At 51.7% G+C, this 17286-nt stretch overlaps 1 protein-coding gene across 1 annotated transcript; it reads left to right on the top strand.

Annotated features, from left to right (window-relative positions):
* Positions 1-113: 113 nt before the first annotated feature.
* RUVBL2 (RuvB like AAA ATPase 2) lies at positions 114-17061 on the top strand. The gene is made up of 15 exons (XM_055309744.1): positions 114-457; positions 4867-4921; positions 6572-6627; positions 6916-7057; positions 8613-8742; positions 8907-8973; positions 11860-11966; positions 12055-12148; positions 12535-12658; positions 13035-13129; positions 13232-13350; positions 15650-15769; positions 16199-16328; positions 16700-16814; positions 16947-17061. Exons 1-15 carry the CDS (start codon positions 446-448, stop codon positions 16970-16972), a joined length of 1392 nt encoding a protein of 463 aa, XP_055165719.1. The 5' UTR covers positions 114-445; the 3' UTR covers positions 16973-17061.
* The last annotated feature ends 225 nt before the right edge of the window (positions 17062-17286 follow it).

Genomic DNA, 17286 nt, shown 5'->3' with positions numbered 1-17286 from the left:
CCTTGGCGGCCAATGAGAGCTTCAGGGGGCGTGGCTGATCACCGTGCCAGCCGATTGGCCCTCAACTCTGTCAATCCTAGTCTTGGCCCCAAAATTAGCTGGGAGAGAAGAGGGTGGAATAGGGAGGAGAGGGAGCGTGGGGGACGTGTGGTTGCCCAAAGAAGTCTTAAGAATTTTGCAATCAGCCTCAGCAAGGAGGCCTGGGTAAGGGGAGGGGCCAGGAGGCGTAGCGAACCGACCCAGGAGTTCCGGGAACCCCTTAGCCGGCTCAGTCTCGGCGGAGGAGGGGGACCCAAAAAGTGACGCCACGCCCCCACAAGGAGAGCTTGCATATTTATGAGGAAACGTCGAGCTCTTTGGAGGACCTGGCCGTCTAGAGGGACCAGAACGCCTTCTTCTTACCGCGTTTCCGTTTCCGCTAGGATATTGGCGGTTGCTGAGCATCATGGCAACCGTGGTAAGTGGTGGCGTGGGGAGGGCTGAGGAGCGAACCCGCACCTCTGAGTCTGAACGGGAAGGGTGCTGGGGGCCTGGGCCCCTGGGTCTGAGGGAGGAGAAGGCCTGGGGGCCCGGACCTCTGGGTCTGAGGGAGGGGGGGTGCTGGGGGCCCGGACCCCTGGGTCTGAGGGAGGAGGGAGGGTGCTGGGGGCCCGGACCCCTGGGTCTGAGGGAAAGGGGGGTGCTGGGGGCCCGGACCCCTGGGTCTGAGGGAGGAGGGAGGGTGCTGGGGGCCCGGACCCCTGGGTCTGAGGGAAGGGGGGGTGCTGGGGGCCCGGACCCGAGTCTGAGGGAGGAGAAGGCCTGGCGGCCCGGACCCCTGGGTCCGAGAGAGGAGGGTGCTGGGGCCCGGACTCCTCGGTCTGAGGGAGGAGGGTGCTGGGGCCCGGACTCCTGGGTCTGAGGGAGGAGTAAAGGGGTTGGTATCTTGGAATCAAGTGGATATTCAAGATCTCAGTAATCTGATCTGACTCAGTCATGTTATAGGAGCTCCAGCCTCCAATCCTCTGGGTGCAATTAGCAGCCAGTTCTACAGTCTTTTGCCCTAAAGTGATGAGGGTTGTAGTAACTTAGGCTTCAAGCCATTCAAGGAGTCTTGGGTTACTGATGGCATGAGTGGCACCTGAGTACAGGAGGACGCTCAGGTGGACATCCGTCCAGAGTGTGAAGTTGCTTAGCCTTGAGTCACAAGAGTGTTGAGAACTTGGAGGATGTCCGTGGGCTGGGGGTCCAGAGGCTGGGGATCTTGCAATGAGATTGTTGTGGCCATTTTCATATTTCAGCCCCTTGTACTCAGTGTGGATGCTCAGTAGGTTAACTCTTGAATGTTGGAATGAATGAATGCATGAGCTCACTAAAGGAGAGATCAGGCACACCGGTCCTGGCACTTGCTTAAGCAACATCTGAATGAAGAAGGGATGTGGCCTTAACTTGGGGTTGAACTGGACTTCCAGCTATCTTGGTTCCCATAGTGACCCTGGTGGGGGGTATGGGGGAGGAGTGGGGCGGTAATTACTGGTAGGTGTGGAATTTGAGTCTGTGGCTGCTGTCATGGCAAAGAGGGTGGATAGGGGAGCAGAAGCAGAAGAGGAAAGGTAATGGCCACATTCATAAGACCCAGTTCTCAGGGACATGAATAAAGCATTGGAAGTTTGAGGGGACAGTGGGTGCTGAGGTTTTTTTTTTTTTTTAATTTTTTTATTTTTTTATTTTTTTATTTATTTATGATAGTCACACAGAGAGAGAGAGAGAGGCAGAGACACAGGCAGAGGGAGAAGCAGGCTCCATGCACCGGGAGCCCGACGTGGGATTCGATCCCGGGTCTCCAGGATCGCGCCCTGGGCCAGAGGCAGGCGCCAAACCGCTGCGCCACCCAGGGATCCCCGGGTGCTGAGTTTTAAAATGACCTCTGCTGGGGCACCTGGGCAGCTCATCAGTTATGTATCTGCCTTCGCCTCAGGTCGTGATCTCAGCTCTGGGATGAAGCCCTGCCTACTGGCTCTCTGCTCAGTGGGGAGCCTGCTTTTCCCACTCCTATTCCCTCTGCTTGTGTGCTCAAGTGCAAGCACGCGCGCGCTTTCTCTGTCAAACAATCTTAATAAAATAAAATGGCCTCTGCTACCATGGGTTCAGTGAGTAGCACAGCATAGGAGAGGCTTCTGGTGCAAAGGAAGGCCTTGTAGGAGGCAGGTCTGTTTGTGTGGGATTGCTAAGGGTTAAGATTTCTGGATCCATGCCCATTTATTGCCACAAGTAGGGTCTGGTAGGATGTGTCGTGATATGTGAGGGTGAGTTGAGTCTTTTTTTTTTTTTTTTTTTAAGATTTTATGGGAGGGAGAGAGAGAGAGAGTGAAGCGGGGGTGGGAGGTGGGAGAGGAAGAAGCAGAGTCCCCTCTGAGCAGGAAGCCTGATGCAGGGTTTGATCCCAGGACCTGAGGATCATGACTTGAGCCAAAGGCAGACACTTAACCAACTGAGCCACCCAGACACTCCTGTTCTGATTCTTCTGCTAGTGTTTGGGGCCAGTGTCTGTTGGTCTTGGTTCCAGCCTTCTATGAGGAGAGGGTAGGTGGGAGGGAAGCTTGTGACCATGTGGTGGCCATGGTCTAAGCTCCAGAGACTGGAAGCTTCCAGTGGGTTGGATGTTTACATCTCCTCTCCTGGTGGAAGAGAGACCTGTGGTTGGGGACAGGTGGCCAAGGGACTGGGTCAGCAGGCTGGCTTCTTAGGCTTTCCTTTCCTTACTAGAAAGTGTGAGGGGTGCTTAGTTAAGTCACTGGAGCAGGTGACTCTTAATCTTGGGGTCCTGAGTTCGAGCCCCATGTTGGGTATAGAGATTACTTAAATAAATAAAACTTAGAAAAGAAAGAAATCATCAGGGGATCCCTGGGTGGCGCAGCGGTTTGGCGCCTGCCTTTGGCCCAGGGCGCGATCCTGGAGACCCGGGATCGAATCCCGCGTCGGGATCCCGGTGCATGGAGCCTGCTTCTCCCTCTGCCTGTGTCTCTGCCTCTCTCTCTCTCTCTCTGTGTGACTATCATAAATAAATACAAATTTATAAAAAAAAAAAAAGAAATCATCAGATACTCCAGTGCCAGCAAACAATACAGCCTAGGACCCACCACCCAGATTTTTTTTAAAATTTTTTTAAAAAATATTTAATTTATTTATTCATGAGAGGCACAGAGAGAGAGAGAGAGGCAGAGACACAGGCAGAGGGAGAAGGGAGAGGGAGAAGGGCTCCATGCAGGGAGCCCGATGTGGGACTTGATCCTGGCACTCCAAGATCAGGCCTTGGGCCACAGGCAGGCGCTGAACCGCTGAGCCACCCAGGGATCCCCACACCACCCAGATTTTTAACAGCCTTAGTGAGATATAATTCACATACCATACAATTTACCCATGTATTTATTTATTGTAAAGATTTTATTTATTTATTCATGAAAGACAGACAGGGAGAGACCTAGGCAGGAGAAGCAGGCTGCCTGCAGGGAGCCCAGTGCAGGACTCAATCCCAGGACCCCAGGATCAGGACTTGAGCCAAAGGCAGATGCTCAACCACTGAGCCACCCAGCCACCCTACAATTTACCCATTTAAAGTGTATAGTTCAGCAGCTTTTAGTAGGTTCACAATTGTACACTAACACCTCCAGGACATCTTTATCCTCCTGAGAGGCAAACCCTGTAGCTCTTGGCCATCATCCCCCAGTCCTCTCAGACCCCATGGCCCTAGGTCACCACCAATGTACTTCCAGTCTATGAATTCACTTATCCTGCATGTTTCATATAAGTGAAATCATGCCATATGTGATCTTAAGTGTCTGGCTTCTTTCACTTTGTATGTTTTCAAGGTTCATCCACACTACAGCATATGTTGGAACTTTCTTTTTATGGCTGAACAATATTCCAAGTGTTTACATACCACGTTTGGTTTATCCATTCATTCATTGATGGACATTTTGGGTTTTCCCACCTTCTGGCTCTTGTGAATAATGCCACTGTGAACACTTGTGTGAATCTTTTGGGGATTCTCGAACTGTCCTGGGGGTACTTACTCGTCTCTCTCCCCTATATGAAAAGAGATGGTGGCTGGCTCCTTTTTTCAGAGAGCTGAGAACACCAGAGGGCTCAGTACCTGCTTGTTATATCAGCTCAACACTTCAGTACATCATTCATCCAAACCCTAACATTGAACACCAAGCGAACAAGCAAGATGTGGGCTGTGCCCTTCATGGGACTCACATCCACCAGAGCCGATAATATTGAGCTGATAGTCTCCCTTCTAAATGTGAGATTACACAGGGAGATTGGGCTCCCAAGGGAGACCTTTTGTTCTGTCCTCCAGAGACCCTGGAAGGAGTCAGGCCGGGGCAGTGGTTGGGGGGCCTCCCTTCGTGAGCGTCACTAGATCTGATTCAGTGAGGGAAGTGAGGAGAGCAGGCTGGACTCTGGGACATGGGTGTGCAAGGGCCTAGTGACAGATTCAGGCAGTGCGGTACAAGGGGGCTGGGCAATCAGGGACCAGTTTGCTGCTCTGCATTGGTGTTTGTCCTTCCAGTCATGGGGAGAGCTGCTTCCTTCAGAAATAATTTCTGGGCTCCAAATCATGTGCTAGGCCCTGGGGACAGTGCTGTGAACAAGACAGATACGGTCCTTGTCTTTCTGGGACACTGTTGACTGGGGTCAACCAACCAGCGTTAGTGGTGACAAGCAAGAAGGGTGGGAGTGACAGTTGTTTGGGCTATTGGCCTGCCTGTGGGGAAAAAGAATGGAAAGGACTGCCTCTAGGGACGTGGGCAGGAGGGACAGAGGAGTTGGTGAAAACTGGGATCATAAGGGCTTTTCTGATACGTCTTCCTCTATCCCCAGACGGCCACAACCAAGGTCCCAGAGATCCGAGATGTGACAAGAATTGAGCGTATTGGTGAGTGAGCAGGGCCTAGAGCCTGCCTGCACTCCACAGAGCCAACCAGCCCAGGGGCCATCACATCCCCCTCTGATGGGGGGAGATAGGGCTGAGTGCCAGAGTGGGCTCAGATGGCACATGGAGGACCTTGCTAGGCTGCAACCTGGGATGCAACCCAGGCTGCACTTCTGCTGGCTTGGCTACCCCGGTTAGGCTCCTGGGTGTCCTAGCATTTTGCTTGGAAATCATAAAAGTGTCTGCTTGCTGAGTGCCTGCTGGGCTTGGCCTAGAACTGAATGTCCCATGCCCTCAGCGCACACTGGCATTAGCTCCATGAGGGCAGGGACCAGGTCTGGCCTGTTTCTGGCTGTGTCCCTAGCAGGGGCCCCAGCAGAGCAGGCGCTCAACAGATAACCAGCAAATGCATGAGTTCATGTCCTGCCAGGTTCTCACAGCCATCCCAGCAGATGTGCATTGTGACTGCTCTCCTGTATTTTATTTAATGGAGGAAACTTTGACTCAGAGCAGTCAAGCCACTGGTCCTGGCTCAATGTGCAGAGTAGGCCATAAATCTAGGAGTACAAAGTTGGGGTGTAGTGGGCCAACAGAGTGCAGCCTCCGCAAAGAGCTTTACCTGCATGGAAAAGGAAACTATACTCCTTTGTGCACATTTGTTCACTCTGCCTATAAGGGAGGCCCAGAAGTAAAGAGGCTAGCAACGTGGGTTCTGGAGGCCCGGTGCTGGGGACCACTTCTGCTGCAAGAGGCTAGTTGCTCTCTGCCCTGGAGTCCTTATCTACAAAATGGAGCAAAGGTGTTCACCTCATCAGTATTGATACAAGATTCCATCAGGTCATCGATAAAAAACACTGTTTCAGCTATCAAAAGACCCAGTAGACACGAGCTACTCCCAGTACCAGCCCTCAGGGTGCTTAAAATCTAGTGCTGGGGTCAGTGAATCTTTTCTCAAAGGGCCAGATGGTAAATCTCTTCTGTAGAAAAATCATCAGTTCTCCCATTGCAGTGTGAAAGCAGCCACAGGCAGTAAGTAAGTTAGGGGGTGTGGCTGTGTTCCAATAAAGCTTTATTTACAAAAACAAGCGACTGAGCCACAGGCTATCATTTGCCCAGCCCTAGTCCATTGTGAAACATTGAAATCCCATGTCTTTACCTCTCGCTGGGCTGTGTGGTCTTGGGCAAGGGGCCTGACCTCTCTGGGCTCCCTTCTCGAATTTGTGTTGATGAGGGCCTGAGGAGGTTTTTGAACCCCAGAAGCACTCCTGGGTGGTAATAGCTGGGACTCCTGTTTCTCAGGGTTACGTGGCACAAAATAAGAATCTGTGGGGCCACTTAGTCTATAAACAAATAGTGTTTGTGATTGTTAGTGGTCACGGTTAGATCCTGATCTGATGTGGTTAACCAGATCTGGGTGATTCTGGTCCCCTCTGCTGTATCCTAAGGGCAGCTCCAGCTTATTGAGCATTTACCCCCACTAGCTATTCTCCCAGTAACATAGAGACATGGACCACCCCCCCTCATTTGACCAAGGAGGAAGCCAGGGCTGAGAGAAGCTGCCCCTTTCCTCAGGCCACACATTATCACGAGCTGGCTGGTAAACGTGTCTTCTGGTTCTTCCTCCCCCTCCCCCTCTCTCCCGTCCCCCCACAGGTGCGCACTCCCACATCCGGGGACTGGGACTGGATGATGCCTTGGAGCCACGGCAGGTAGAACTGAGGGCAGTGGGCTGGGAAGGCTGATCCATGGATGTACAGGGTTCCCAGGGTCCCTGGGCATGTTAGGATCTCCCAGACCTTTGGCTACATATCTATAAAATTTAGACACATGTAGAGTTTTATTAGTCCTAAAAATTTGGGGTGGAAAAGGCTTTTTTTGCTTTTCCCAGGTCCTAACCAGCATCGTGCCCTTTCATCTCACTGGTGCGGAGGTGGTAGAAATGGGGGTGGCAGTCCAGTAGGAAGTTACATGGTGTGCTCTCACCTCCCACTCTACAGGCTTCCCAGGGCATGGTGGGGCAGCTGGCAGCCCGGCGGGCAGCTGGTGTTGTGCTGGAGATGATCCGGGAAGGGAAGATCGCTGGGCGGGCCGTGCTCATTGCTGGCCAGCCGGGCACTGGGAAGACGGCTATCGCCATGGGTAAGAGGCCTCTTAGGGCAGGAGCTCTTCTGGTCCCTGCCAGATAATCCTTTCTGTGTAAATCAAGGTTGGGTTCGGCCACATTCAACAGACAGCCCAAAATGGCAGAGACTTAAATGCTTTGCTTCATTCTATCACATAGAAGAATCTGAACATAAGCCACTTAGGGCTTGTTGAGTTGTTCCATCAAGTATTCACCTTTCTACCTCAATATCCTCTGTACTTTTATGGCAGAGTCACCTCATGTTCCAAGAGGGTTGCCTAAGCTTCAGCCTTCCCATCCATTTTTTAGTATATGTGCTGCCGAAGTGAGCATAGGCCTTCCCATCCATACTTCCATGTAGGAGGAAGGAGAAAGAGATCTTGCAGTGAGGGTGTACCTCCCTACCTTTAAAGGTAGCTAGCTCCCATTAAGCAGCTGTCTTGGGACCCCCACATACTTTTTTTTTTTTTTAAGATTATTTATTCATTCATGAGAGACACAGAGAGAGAGAGAGAGAGAGAGAGGCAGAGCCACAGGCAGAGGGAGAAGCAGGCTCCATGCCCATGGGACTTGATCCCAAGTCTCCAGGATCAGGCCCTGGGCTGAAGGTGGCACTAAACTGCTGAGCCATACATTTTCTTATATCTGCCCCATACTTTTTCTTATATCTTATTGACTAGAACTTAATCATATGGTTACATTCTGCTGCGACACTATGGGACATTAACATGACATGAGGGAGCAGGGAGGGATGTGATGGCAGTTGTCAGGAGAGAGACTTCCCAGAGAAGTCAGGCCCTGAGCTAAGACTTGCAGGGTGTCTGGGAGTCTTCTGGACACACAATATGGGACGGGGCTATCCAGGCAAGAGTGTGGCACATGTCTGGAAAGGGGACCAGGAAGAATTTCCACCTCTTACTGGTCAGAAGGGTCCAGTGACTTCCTGTCTGTGAGACTTGACTTGGTGCTTAGAGTGACTGCAAGGTCAGCCCCCATGTCTGCTGGCCAGCCCCAGGCCAGACAGAAGACCTCTCCCTGGGCTGGTTACAGGTCATGTGATGGGTTCATGGTTGAGCACCAGTGCATGCCTGCCACCCCCAGATCGCTTCTCTGCAGGTGTGGTCCCACACCAGCACTTGTTCTGTTGTGGTCCTCATTATACAGAGAGACAAACAGACAAGACTTCTCAGGATCACATGGTGCTAAGCGGTGGAACCGGGATTCGAACCTAGGTGGTCTGGCTCTAGAGCCACCACCCTTAACTACTCTTTCAGTCCTCTTTTGGCCTTGATTCCTGCTCAGTACCCCCAAGCCTAAAAGGCTAAACAACTTCTAGAGCCCTGGCGAGGTTACAGGGTCATGAAATTGACCTCTGGTCAGCATGGGGTTCGAGTCCAGGTCTTCTATGTAGCCCGCCATCCCTGGCTTTCTCCATGTCTCCCTGTCTGCCCCCAACACTGTATTTCACCTACGCTACTTCCTGAGGAGGGAGAAGAGCTGGTTTGACACAGAGTAGGTGTTGGGGACCTGGTGCCAGGCTGTCCCCACTTACCCAGACCACCTCTTCCCCAGGCATGGCACAGGCCCTGGGCCCTGACACCCCGTTCACAGCCATCGCGGGCAGTGAGATCTTCTCGCTGGAGATGAGTAAGACAGAGGCACTGACCCAGGCCTTCAGGCGCTCTATTGGCGTTCGAATCAAGTAAGCACAGGACCTGGTGTGGGGGATGGAATTAGCTTGCAGTGGCCTTGGGATGACCCCTGCCTGCCCTGTCCAGCTTGTCCCATGCCTAAGGGCTCATGGGAGTTAGCCATTTGCAAGGGCCTGGGCCTCGGGCTCTCTGCTCACACCCGTTTTCCGCCTAGGGAGGAGACTGAGATCATTGAAGGGGAAGTGGTGGAGATCCAGATTGACCGTCCAGCCACAGGGACGGTGAGTCTGCTGCTGAGCCTGGGCTACCTCCAGGGCTGGAGGATGGGGTGCCAGAACCCAAGGGATGTTGGATGTTTGAGCTGCAGGTCAGAGCCCTCTACTGCGTACTGTGGGGGTCATTGACAGTTTATCCACTTTTTTTTTTTTTTTAAGATTTTATTTATTTATTCATGAGAGACACAGAGAGAGAGAGAGAGAGGCAGAGACACAGGCAGAGGGAGAAGCAGGCTCCATGCAGGGAGCCCAAAGTGGAATTCGATCCTGGGTCTCCAGGATCATGCCCTGGGCTGAAGGTAGCGCTAAACCACTGAGCCACCCAGGCGCCCCAGTTTATCCACTTGTGAGTGACACCCTGAGCCGTTAAAAGCAAGTGGTGTCATGACAGAGAAGGTCTGGAAGTTCCTCACACTTAAATTTTTTTTTTAACTTTTATTTATTTAAATCATCTCTGCCTACAACATGCGGGGCTCGAACTCATGACCCCAAGATCAAGAGTTGCATGCTGTTCTCACTGAGCCAGCCAGGTGTCCCTCTCACAGTTCGTTCTTTCTTTTTCTTTTTAAAAATTTATCTTAAATAAAATAATTTAAATTCAATTTGCCAACATGTCATGTAAACACCTAGTGTTCATCTCACAGTTAATGGTTAGGCTTAAGAACCCGTTTTGTGAGATTTTATGCAGCTTAGCCCTAAAAGGTGTTTCCTATCCAGCTTACATGGTCATGGTGATTTGCTCCCTTTTTTTTTTCAGCTAAGAATTTTTTTTTCAAACCTTTTTTTTAAATTTTTATTTATTTATCATAGTCATACAGAGAGAGAGAGAGAGAGGCAGAGACATAGGCAGAGGGAGAAGCAGGCTCCATGCACCGGGAGCCTGACGTGGGATTCGATCCCGGGTCTCCAGGATCGCGCCCTGGGCCAAAGGCAGGCGCTAAACCGCTGCACCACCCAGGGTTCCCTCAGCTAAGAATTTTAACTTTTTTTTTTTTTTTTTTTAGATTTATTTATTCATGAGAGACACAGAGAGAGAGGCAGAGACATAGGGAGAGGGAGAAGCAGGCTCCTCACAGGGAACCTGATGCGATACTCGATCCCAGGACCCTGGGATCACGACCTGAGCCAAAGGCAGAGCTCGACCACCGAGCCACCCAAATGCCCCAACATTTTTCTTGTAAATTGCAACAGATGTAAAGAAGCACGTAAAATAAGCGAATGGTCTAGTAAGTTATTATAAAACAAATCTCCTTAGAACTACCACCAAGATAAGAAATTAGAACTTTGAAGGAAAAAAAAAAAGAACTTTGCCAGCTCCCATCCCTACCTCATTGCTCTTTCTACAATGCCCCACATCCTCACAAGGGTGGCTGCCCTTGCCTGTTGTCACTTCTTGGGTGTCATTGGTTTTATCACCCAGCAATGCATTCCCATGCATTTGTCGAGATTGCCCATTTTTAAGATTTCTTTTTTCTTTTTTCTTTTTTTTTTTAATAGAGAGCATAAGTAGGGGCACAGGGAGAGGGAGAGGCAGATTTCCTGCTGAGCAGGGAGCCAGACCTGGGGCTTGATCCCAGGACTCCGGGATTATGACCTGAGCCAGAGTCAGATGCTTAACCAAGTAAGCCACCCGGGTGCCTCTGATGTAAAGATTATGTAAATAAATCGATAAATCTTTAAAATAAAATAAAAATGTAAAACCAAAACCATCTCTTTCTTCCTCCTGAATCCCAGCCCTTTTGTCCTGCCATCTTTCCCTACAAAAAGAACAGCTCACTAGAAATAAGAGACAGGTGGATGTGCTGGAAGACACTGACTGTGCTTATTTTGTGGGGAGAAAGTGTGGTATTTTTGTTTTCTTAGCTGTGTTTAGCTTAGCTCTGTTTTCTGGGTTTGTGACTGATAAAAAAAAAAAAAACAAACACAAGTTACGTGGACATAAAACTAGAATGTTAGAGTGTGGCACACTCCACCTCCCGCATCAGGGCCCTCTAGTCCATGTTGCTGTTCTTAAAGACTTTATCTTTTAGGTAGGTTGTTGTTTGTTATCTTCCTGGGTTTTTAGTAATCAGTTTGTTGAGCAACCAACAAACAATAAGCTGCACACAGTGAAAGTACAGGATGTTGGGGCACCAGGGTGGCTTGGTAGGTTAAGCGTCTGACGCTTGGTTTCTTTCTTTTATTTCTTTTTTTTTTTTTAATAAAGATTTTATTTATTTATTCATGGGAGACACAGAGAGAGAGAGAGAGAGGCAGAGACACAGGCAGAGGGAGAAGCAGACTCCATGCAGGGAGCCCGATGTGGGACTCAATCCCAGGACCCTGGGATCACGACCTGAGCCAAAGGCAAACACTCAACCATTGAGCCACTCAGGCATCCCTGAAGCTTGGTTTCATCTCAGGTCATGATCTCACGATTTCATGGTCATGGGATTGAGTACTGCGTTGGTCTCTGCACTCAGTGCAGTCGTGTCAGATTCTTCCTCGCTCCCTCCCTGCTGCCCCTCTCTCACTCTTTTTTTTTTTTTAAAGATGTTTTAAATTTATTCATGAGAGACACAGAGAGCAAGGCAGAGGCATAGGCAGAGGGAGAAGCAAGTTCCCTGTGGGGAGCCTGATGCAGACTCGATCCCAGGACCTGGGGATCATGACCTGAGCCAAAGGCAGATAGATGCTCAACCACTGAGCCCCACCAGTGCCTCTCCCTCTCTCAAATAAATAAATAAGTAAGTAAGTAAGTAATTTTTAAAGAAGTTTATAGGATGTTAAGTTTTGACATATCCACAGTCCATTGCCTCCTAAAGCATCCCTGTGTCATGCCCATTTCCAAGCTATGTTGGGGAGACAATGGGCCCCCTCTGAACTCCTTGGCTGCCCTGTCACCCATCTCAGGGCTCTAAGGTCGGCAAGCTGACCCTCAAGACCACAGAGATGGAGACTATATACGACCTGGGCACCAAGATGATTGAGTCCCTGACTAAGGACAAGGTCCAGGCTGGGTGAGTGGCAGGGGGCCATGGTAGGTGGTCAGGGTGGGGGAATCTTGAGCCCTTTCATGTCCTCACTCCCACCCTCCTCCACATGCAGGGATGTGATTACCATCGACAAGGCCACCGGCAAGATCTCCAAGCTGGGCCGCTCCTTCACACGCGCTCGAGACTATGATGCCATGGGCTCCCAGGTGGGCCAGGGCTTTGGGGGTCTGCTCACTCCAGGCACCAGGATGTTTGCATCTCCTCTATCACCCCCATGGCCCAGAGGGTCCGGATCCTCCAGCTGCCCCACCCCATGTCCCTTACTCCTGGTTCTTCCCTGAACCCACCAGGACAAGGAGGGCACTTCATCTTTGCAGTTTGCTCATGGTTTCTGAGGTCCTCCAGTAACCTCCGATCCTTCAGTGCTCTCGAGTGCCCTGGTGGTAACTTCCTCTTGGACCTGGGATTTCTGGATTCTCAGCTCTACCCCAGGAAGTCCGATCTCCCCCAACTCTCCACCCAGACAGCCTCTTTGGGCCCCCTTTCATGTTCTTAACTCTTACCTCTCCCTCCCTGCCCCCTGGCCCTATAGACCAAGTTTGTGCAGTGTCCAGACGGAGAGCTCCAGAAACGCAAGGAGGTCGTACACACTGTGTCCCTGCATGAGATTGATGTCATCAACTCCCGCACCCAGGGCTTCCTGGCTCTCTTCTCAGGTGAGGCCCAGCAGGCTGGCTCTGTTCTTGGCACACACCACTCCTCCTACCTCCAGTACAGCCCCCTGGTTCGTCCTACCCACATTGTTGCCCTCATTCCCTCTTGGATAGTCCCAACGGGGGCTTGCATGTCCTACCCTCTCTTCTTCCTGGGTTCTTTGCCTCAGGTCTTCTTCTCTGGGACATTGCAGACCAAATGGGACACTCCTTCTGTCACTTCTTCTCTGGGACACTCCTTCTGTCACTTTGCCACTCCAGTTTTGATCTCTCTTCCCTCTATCCCTGGTGTCCCGTCTTCATCTCTCTCTGTCCACTCTCCGGCGCTCTGTCCCTGTCTCCTCTCCGACACTCCCTGTGTCACCCCCACCTCCCTCAGGCGACACAGGGGAGATCAAGTCAGAAGTCCGAGAGCAGATCAATGCCAAGGTGGCCGAGTGGCGTGAGGAGGGCAAGGCTGAGATCATCCCTGGCGTGAGTACCAGGGTGTGGCCAGGGCAGGCGGCTCACAGTGAGAGCAAATGGGAGGAAAGAGGCTTGGGTGGTAGGTTTGACACATGCCCCAATGGCTCCCAGGTGCTGTTTATCGACGAGGTCCACATGCTGGACATTGAGAGCTTCTCCTTCCTCAATCGGGCCCTGGAGAGTGACATGGCGCCTGTCCTCATCATGGCCACCAACCGAGGCATCACCCGGTGAGCCAGCTGCTGGCCTCCCCAGAGGTCTCTGGGAGAAACAGGGTGCTCCAGGTAGTGGGTATGGGCACAGGGTAAACAGGGAATGTTTGTTGAGTTCCCTGTCAGGAAGGGTATGGACTTAGCTGGTGTCACAAGGCTATCCATGTATGGAAGCCTAGACAAAGTTTGTCTCTTAGCTTCTCCCTAAAACAAAGCAGGCGGGTGCTCAGGGCGGTAGGCAGGCAGTTCTGCTCCATCAGGAAGTTGAGGATCATGTTCTTTCTGTATTTTAGTTCCTGTAGCCCTTGAGGCTCAAGTTCCCAAACTGTGTGCCAAGGCATGCCAGGATGCTGCCGAAAACACATGAGTGCTCTGGGATGTTCTGAGTTTTCTTTTCTTTTCTTTTCTTTCTTTTCTTTCTTTTCTTTCTTCTTTCTTTCTTTTCTTCTTTCTTTTTTTAATGATTTTATTTATTTATTCATGAGAGACACAGAGGCAGAGACACAGGCAGAGGGAGAAGCAGGCTCCATGCAGGGAGCCTGATGTGGGACTCGATCCTTGGCCTCCAGGATCATGCCCTGAGCCGAAGGCAGATGCCAAACCGCTGAGCCACCTAGGCGTCCCATGGTTTGAGTTTCTGAGGGATGCACAGAGATAGATGTGTTGGACACTGCCTGCATCACTACAGTTAGGTCGTTTAGCCCTAACGACCTTATAGAACAAAACTTAATATTGCTTTTGGCCTAAGAATGCCGGGGAAAAATTTTAGAGCCATGGATCTCATCTGGTTCTGGGAATCTGTCCCCTAGGGTGTTGCCAGCACCTCTCGTCCTCTTGTCCCAGCTGGTCGTCTTCTCTGCCTCATCTGTGTTTTGGTGGACAGGGAGAAGGAAGTGGGTAGTAAACAGCTCCCCTGGGAGGCTGGGGCCTGGAGGGTGCACTTAGCACTTCCACCATCACCCACTGCCCAGCACCACCCTGGCTGCTCTGGAAGCTGAGGAATGTCTTCTCCAGTGCTGTGGCCATGTGGCAGCTAAAACTTGTCGGTGGAGGGTGGCCATCATTACAGAGGACAAAGGGGCAGATTTTCTGTGGCTTGTTTCCTGGGTGAATAGCTCTGACCCTTAAAAGAAGTTCAGGAGGTGGATATTGTCTCAGCCCATTACAGAGGAGGATAGCAAGGCCTGGTGACGTGCCTGAGGTTGCATGGAGAAGGTGTCAGAGCCAGAGTTGCCTCTCCTAACGAAGATAGGAAGGGGCCAGCTGAGGGCAAATGTATGGCAGCTGCACGCGGAGCATATCCTGGGCCAGGGCACAAACCCAAGTCGCTCCTCTGTTATCTGCATAAAATGTATTCTTGAGTCTATGTACTCTCACTTAAATTGATTTGTAAGCCCCTCTCCCCTGCCCCCCCCCCCATCAGTGCTGGCAACACTCTGGTGCTCCTGTGTGACTGGGTATGGACCCTCTAATCTAAGGTCCAGCAAGTTGGTGCCCTGCCTGCTTTCTGGTTGCAGCTCACCTGCTGTAAATGAGTGTCCTTTTTTTTTTTTTTTTTTTGAGTGTCCTTTTCATGCCGTGTTATCTGCTTTTTATTGATGATTTGGGATTTAAAAGGGCCCCCTAGGCACAAGGCGAGGATGGATGTGCCTTACAGAGAAAGTGTGTGTGTCAGATGAGCTTAGTTCCAGGCATGATGTAGAGTGCTGTCAGCCATGAGTTCAATGCGAGTGGGTCAGTAGTGTATGCTAAATAAGATGTCTTTAAACAGAAGCACGTAGAACCAGGTTATATATTGGTTGGTTGACAAAAATATTGTGACCAAAGGCTCACAAGAACCTACCACATACATCTCCGAGAAGCAGTGGTTCATCATTTGCTAGTGAGCGCCTGCCTCCCCCCCCCCCCTTAATAGAATGTCACTACCACAAATTACAAGAATCCACTCTCTCCTGGCACTGCCATGTGCCAGGGCCTGCTCTGGGCCAGGTGCAGCACGAATAGCACAGAATAGGACCATCACAGTTTCTTACCTGTGGAGCTGTATGTCACGCAGAGGAGTGAGACCTTGACTCAGTAATCCTGGATATAGATACCTAGCTCAGACCAACCCAGTTTTCTGTGGGCGGGGGTGGTGACACAGCTGGGGGACAGCTGCACAGTTGGTGATGACAGTAGCCATGAGCTGAAGGTTAGGTGATATTTGCCCAGTGAGTGGGCTGTGATGGAGAGGGTGGGTGTGGTATTTTAAGTAGAGGAAATGGAGAGCTGGGTTCTGGGAGCATCACCCTGACCACCCTCCCTTTCTCCTCCCCAGGATCCGGGGTACCAGCTATCAGAGCCCCCATGGCATCCCCATCGACCTACTAGACCGACTGCTCATCGTCTCCACCTCTCCCTACAGTGAGAAGGACACAAAGCAGATCCTCCGCATCCGGTATGGGCAGGGCTGCCTGGGGTTCTGGGGCAGGACCAGGCTACGGGTCTGAGAAGCAGGGCTGGCACCCACCCTTTTTGGCAAGTGGAGGCAGTGAGGTCTGAGGGGGTAGGTCTCTGGGCCTGCAGGAGGTAGGGCTGGGCTGGGCAACCAAGCAATGGCCTCAGATCTGGTGGTAGGCCAGTGGCTGACACTGGGGAAAGAGCCCTGGCTGGAGAGGGTTGGAAGCCCAGGTGACAGGTCCAGCCCATGCCTCAGTGGCCCTTCTTGCTTGCCGTTCTGTGGTTCTGTGAACATAGACTCCACATGTCCCCCAGGACTTCCAACAGCGCCCAGGGGGAAGCGCCAGCCAGGGGTTTGCTGCAGTCAGAGCCCTGGCCCTGGCTGACCACACCCCACCCCACCCCGCCCCGCCCCACCTGCCCACAGGTGTGAAGAGGAAGACGTAGAAATGAGTGAGGATGCCTACACGGTGCTGACGCGCATTGGCCTGGAGACCTCATTACGCTACGCCATCCAGCTTATCACAGCTGCCAGCCTGGTGTGCCGGAAACGCAAGGTCAGCTAGCCCAGTAACCCCTGGGGCCCGCCCAAGTGAATGACCTACTCCTCACTCCAAGGGCTTGGAGGGCGTTGTTGCATTTAGCCCCAGAACATAGGTTTTCAAAGGCTGGGAAGTTGGGTCTGCGGAGTTTATACCTGTATTTCCTTGCCTGACACATAGCAGGTGCTTCATAGATGTCTCTCATCTCAAAGTTAATGCCGTCAAGTCCATCTTACAGATGAAGAAACTAAGGACCGGAGGGGTTGGACCCTCAGCCGGGAGGTGGCCAAAGCAGGATTCAGGCCCAAGCAGTCTGGCCCCAGGGTCTTCACCCTGACCCGCCGCACTGGGAGGGGCCCCACTGAGATCTGGCCTTTCCCTATTAGGGCACGGAAGTACAGGTAGATGACATCAAACGGGTCTACTCGCTCTTTCTGGACGAGTCACGCTCCACGCAGTACATGAAGGAGTACCAGGATGCCTTTCTTTTCAATGAGCTCAGTGAGTGTCCCCTGCTGCACCTGTCCCCAGGGTCACCCACCCCAGGGGGGCAGGCCATATGTAGCCTGGATATCTCAGGCCCTTCCCTCGAGACCACACTGACCACATGGCCCCCCTTCCTTCTCCCCACAGAAGGTGAAACCATGGACACCTCCTGAGCTGATGTCACCTTCACCTCCCCCCCAAGCCCTGTTTTCTACTAGAGTTCTGACGCTGTAACTTTGTATAAAATGGTTCTGAAACTGGACCCATTCTCTCTCTTTTTTTTTTTTAGAGCTTGAGGGAATGGCAGGGGGAGGGCAGAGGGAGAGGGAGAAAGAGAACCCTAGGGAGGCTCCAGGATGCCCAGTGTGAAGCCCAGTGTGGGGCTCGATCCCATGATCCCAAGATCATGAACTGAGCCAAAATCAAGAATCAGATGCCCAACCTACTAAGCCACCCAGATGCCCTGAAAAACCAGACCCATTCTGTG

This window comes from Nyctereutes procyonoides, unplaced genomic scaffold (assembly GCF_905146905.1).
Source record: "Nyctereutes procyonoides isolate TBG_1078 unplaced genomic scaffold, NYPRO_anot_genome, whole genome shotgun sequence".
In the NCBI taxonomy this organism is placed as follows: Eukaryota; Metazoa; Chordata; class Mammalia; order Carnivora; family Canidae; genus Nyctereutes; species Nyctereutes procyonoides.
This window is presented reverse-complemented; position numbering and strand designations above follow the sequence as displayed.

What these genes read in the sequence shown, in the direction of transcription:
- RUVBL2 (XM_055309744.1), top strand. An exon ending in GAAGACGGCTATCGCCATGG is followed by an intron (nt 7,058 to 8,612) that starts GTAAGAGGCCTC and finishes CCTCTTCCCCAG; the next exon opens with GCATGGCACAGGCCCTGGGC. An exon ending in ACCAACCGAGGCATCACCCG is followed by an intron (nt 13,351 to 15,649) that starts GTGAGCCAGCTG and finishes TCTCCTCCCCAG; the next exon opens with GATCCGGGGTACCAGCTATC.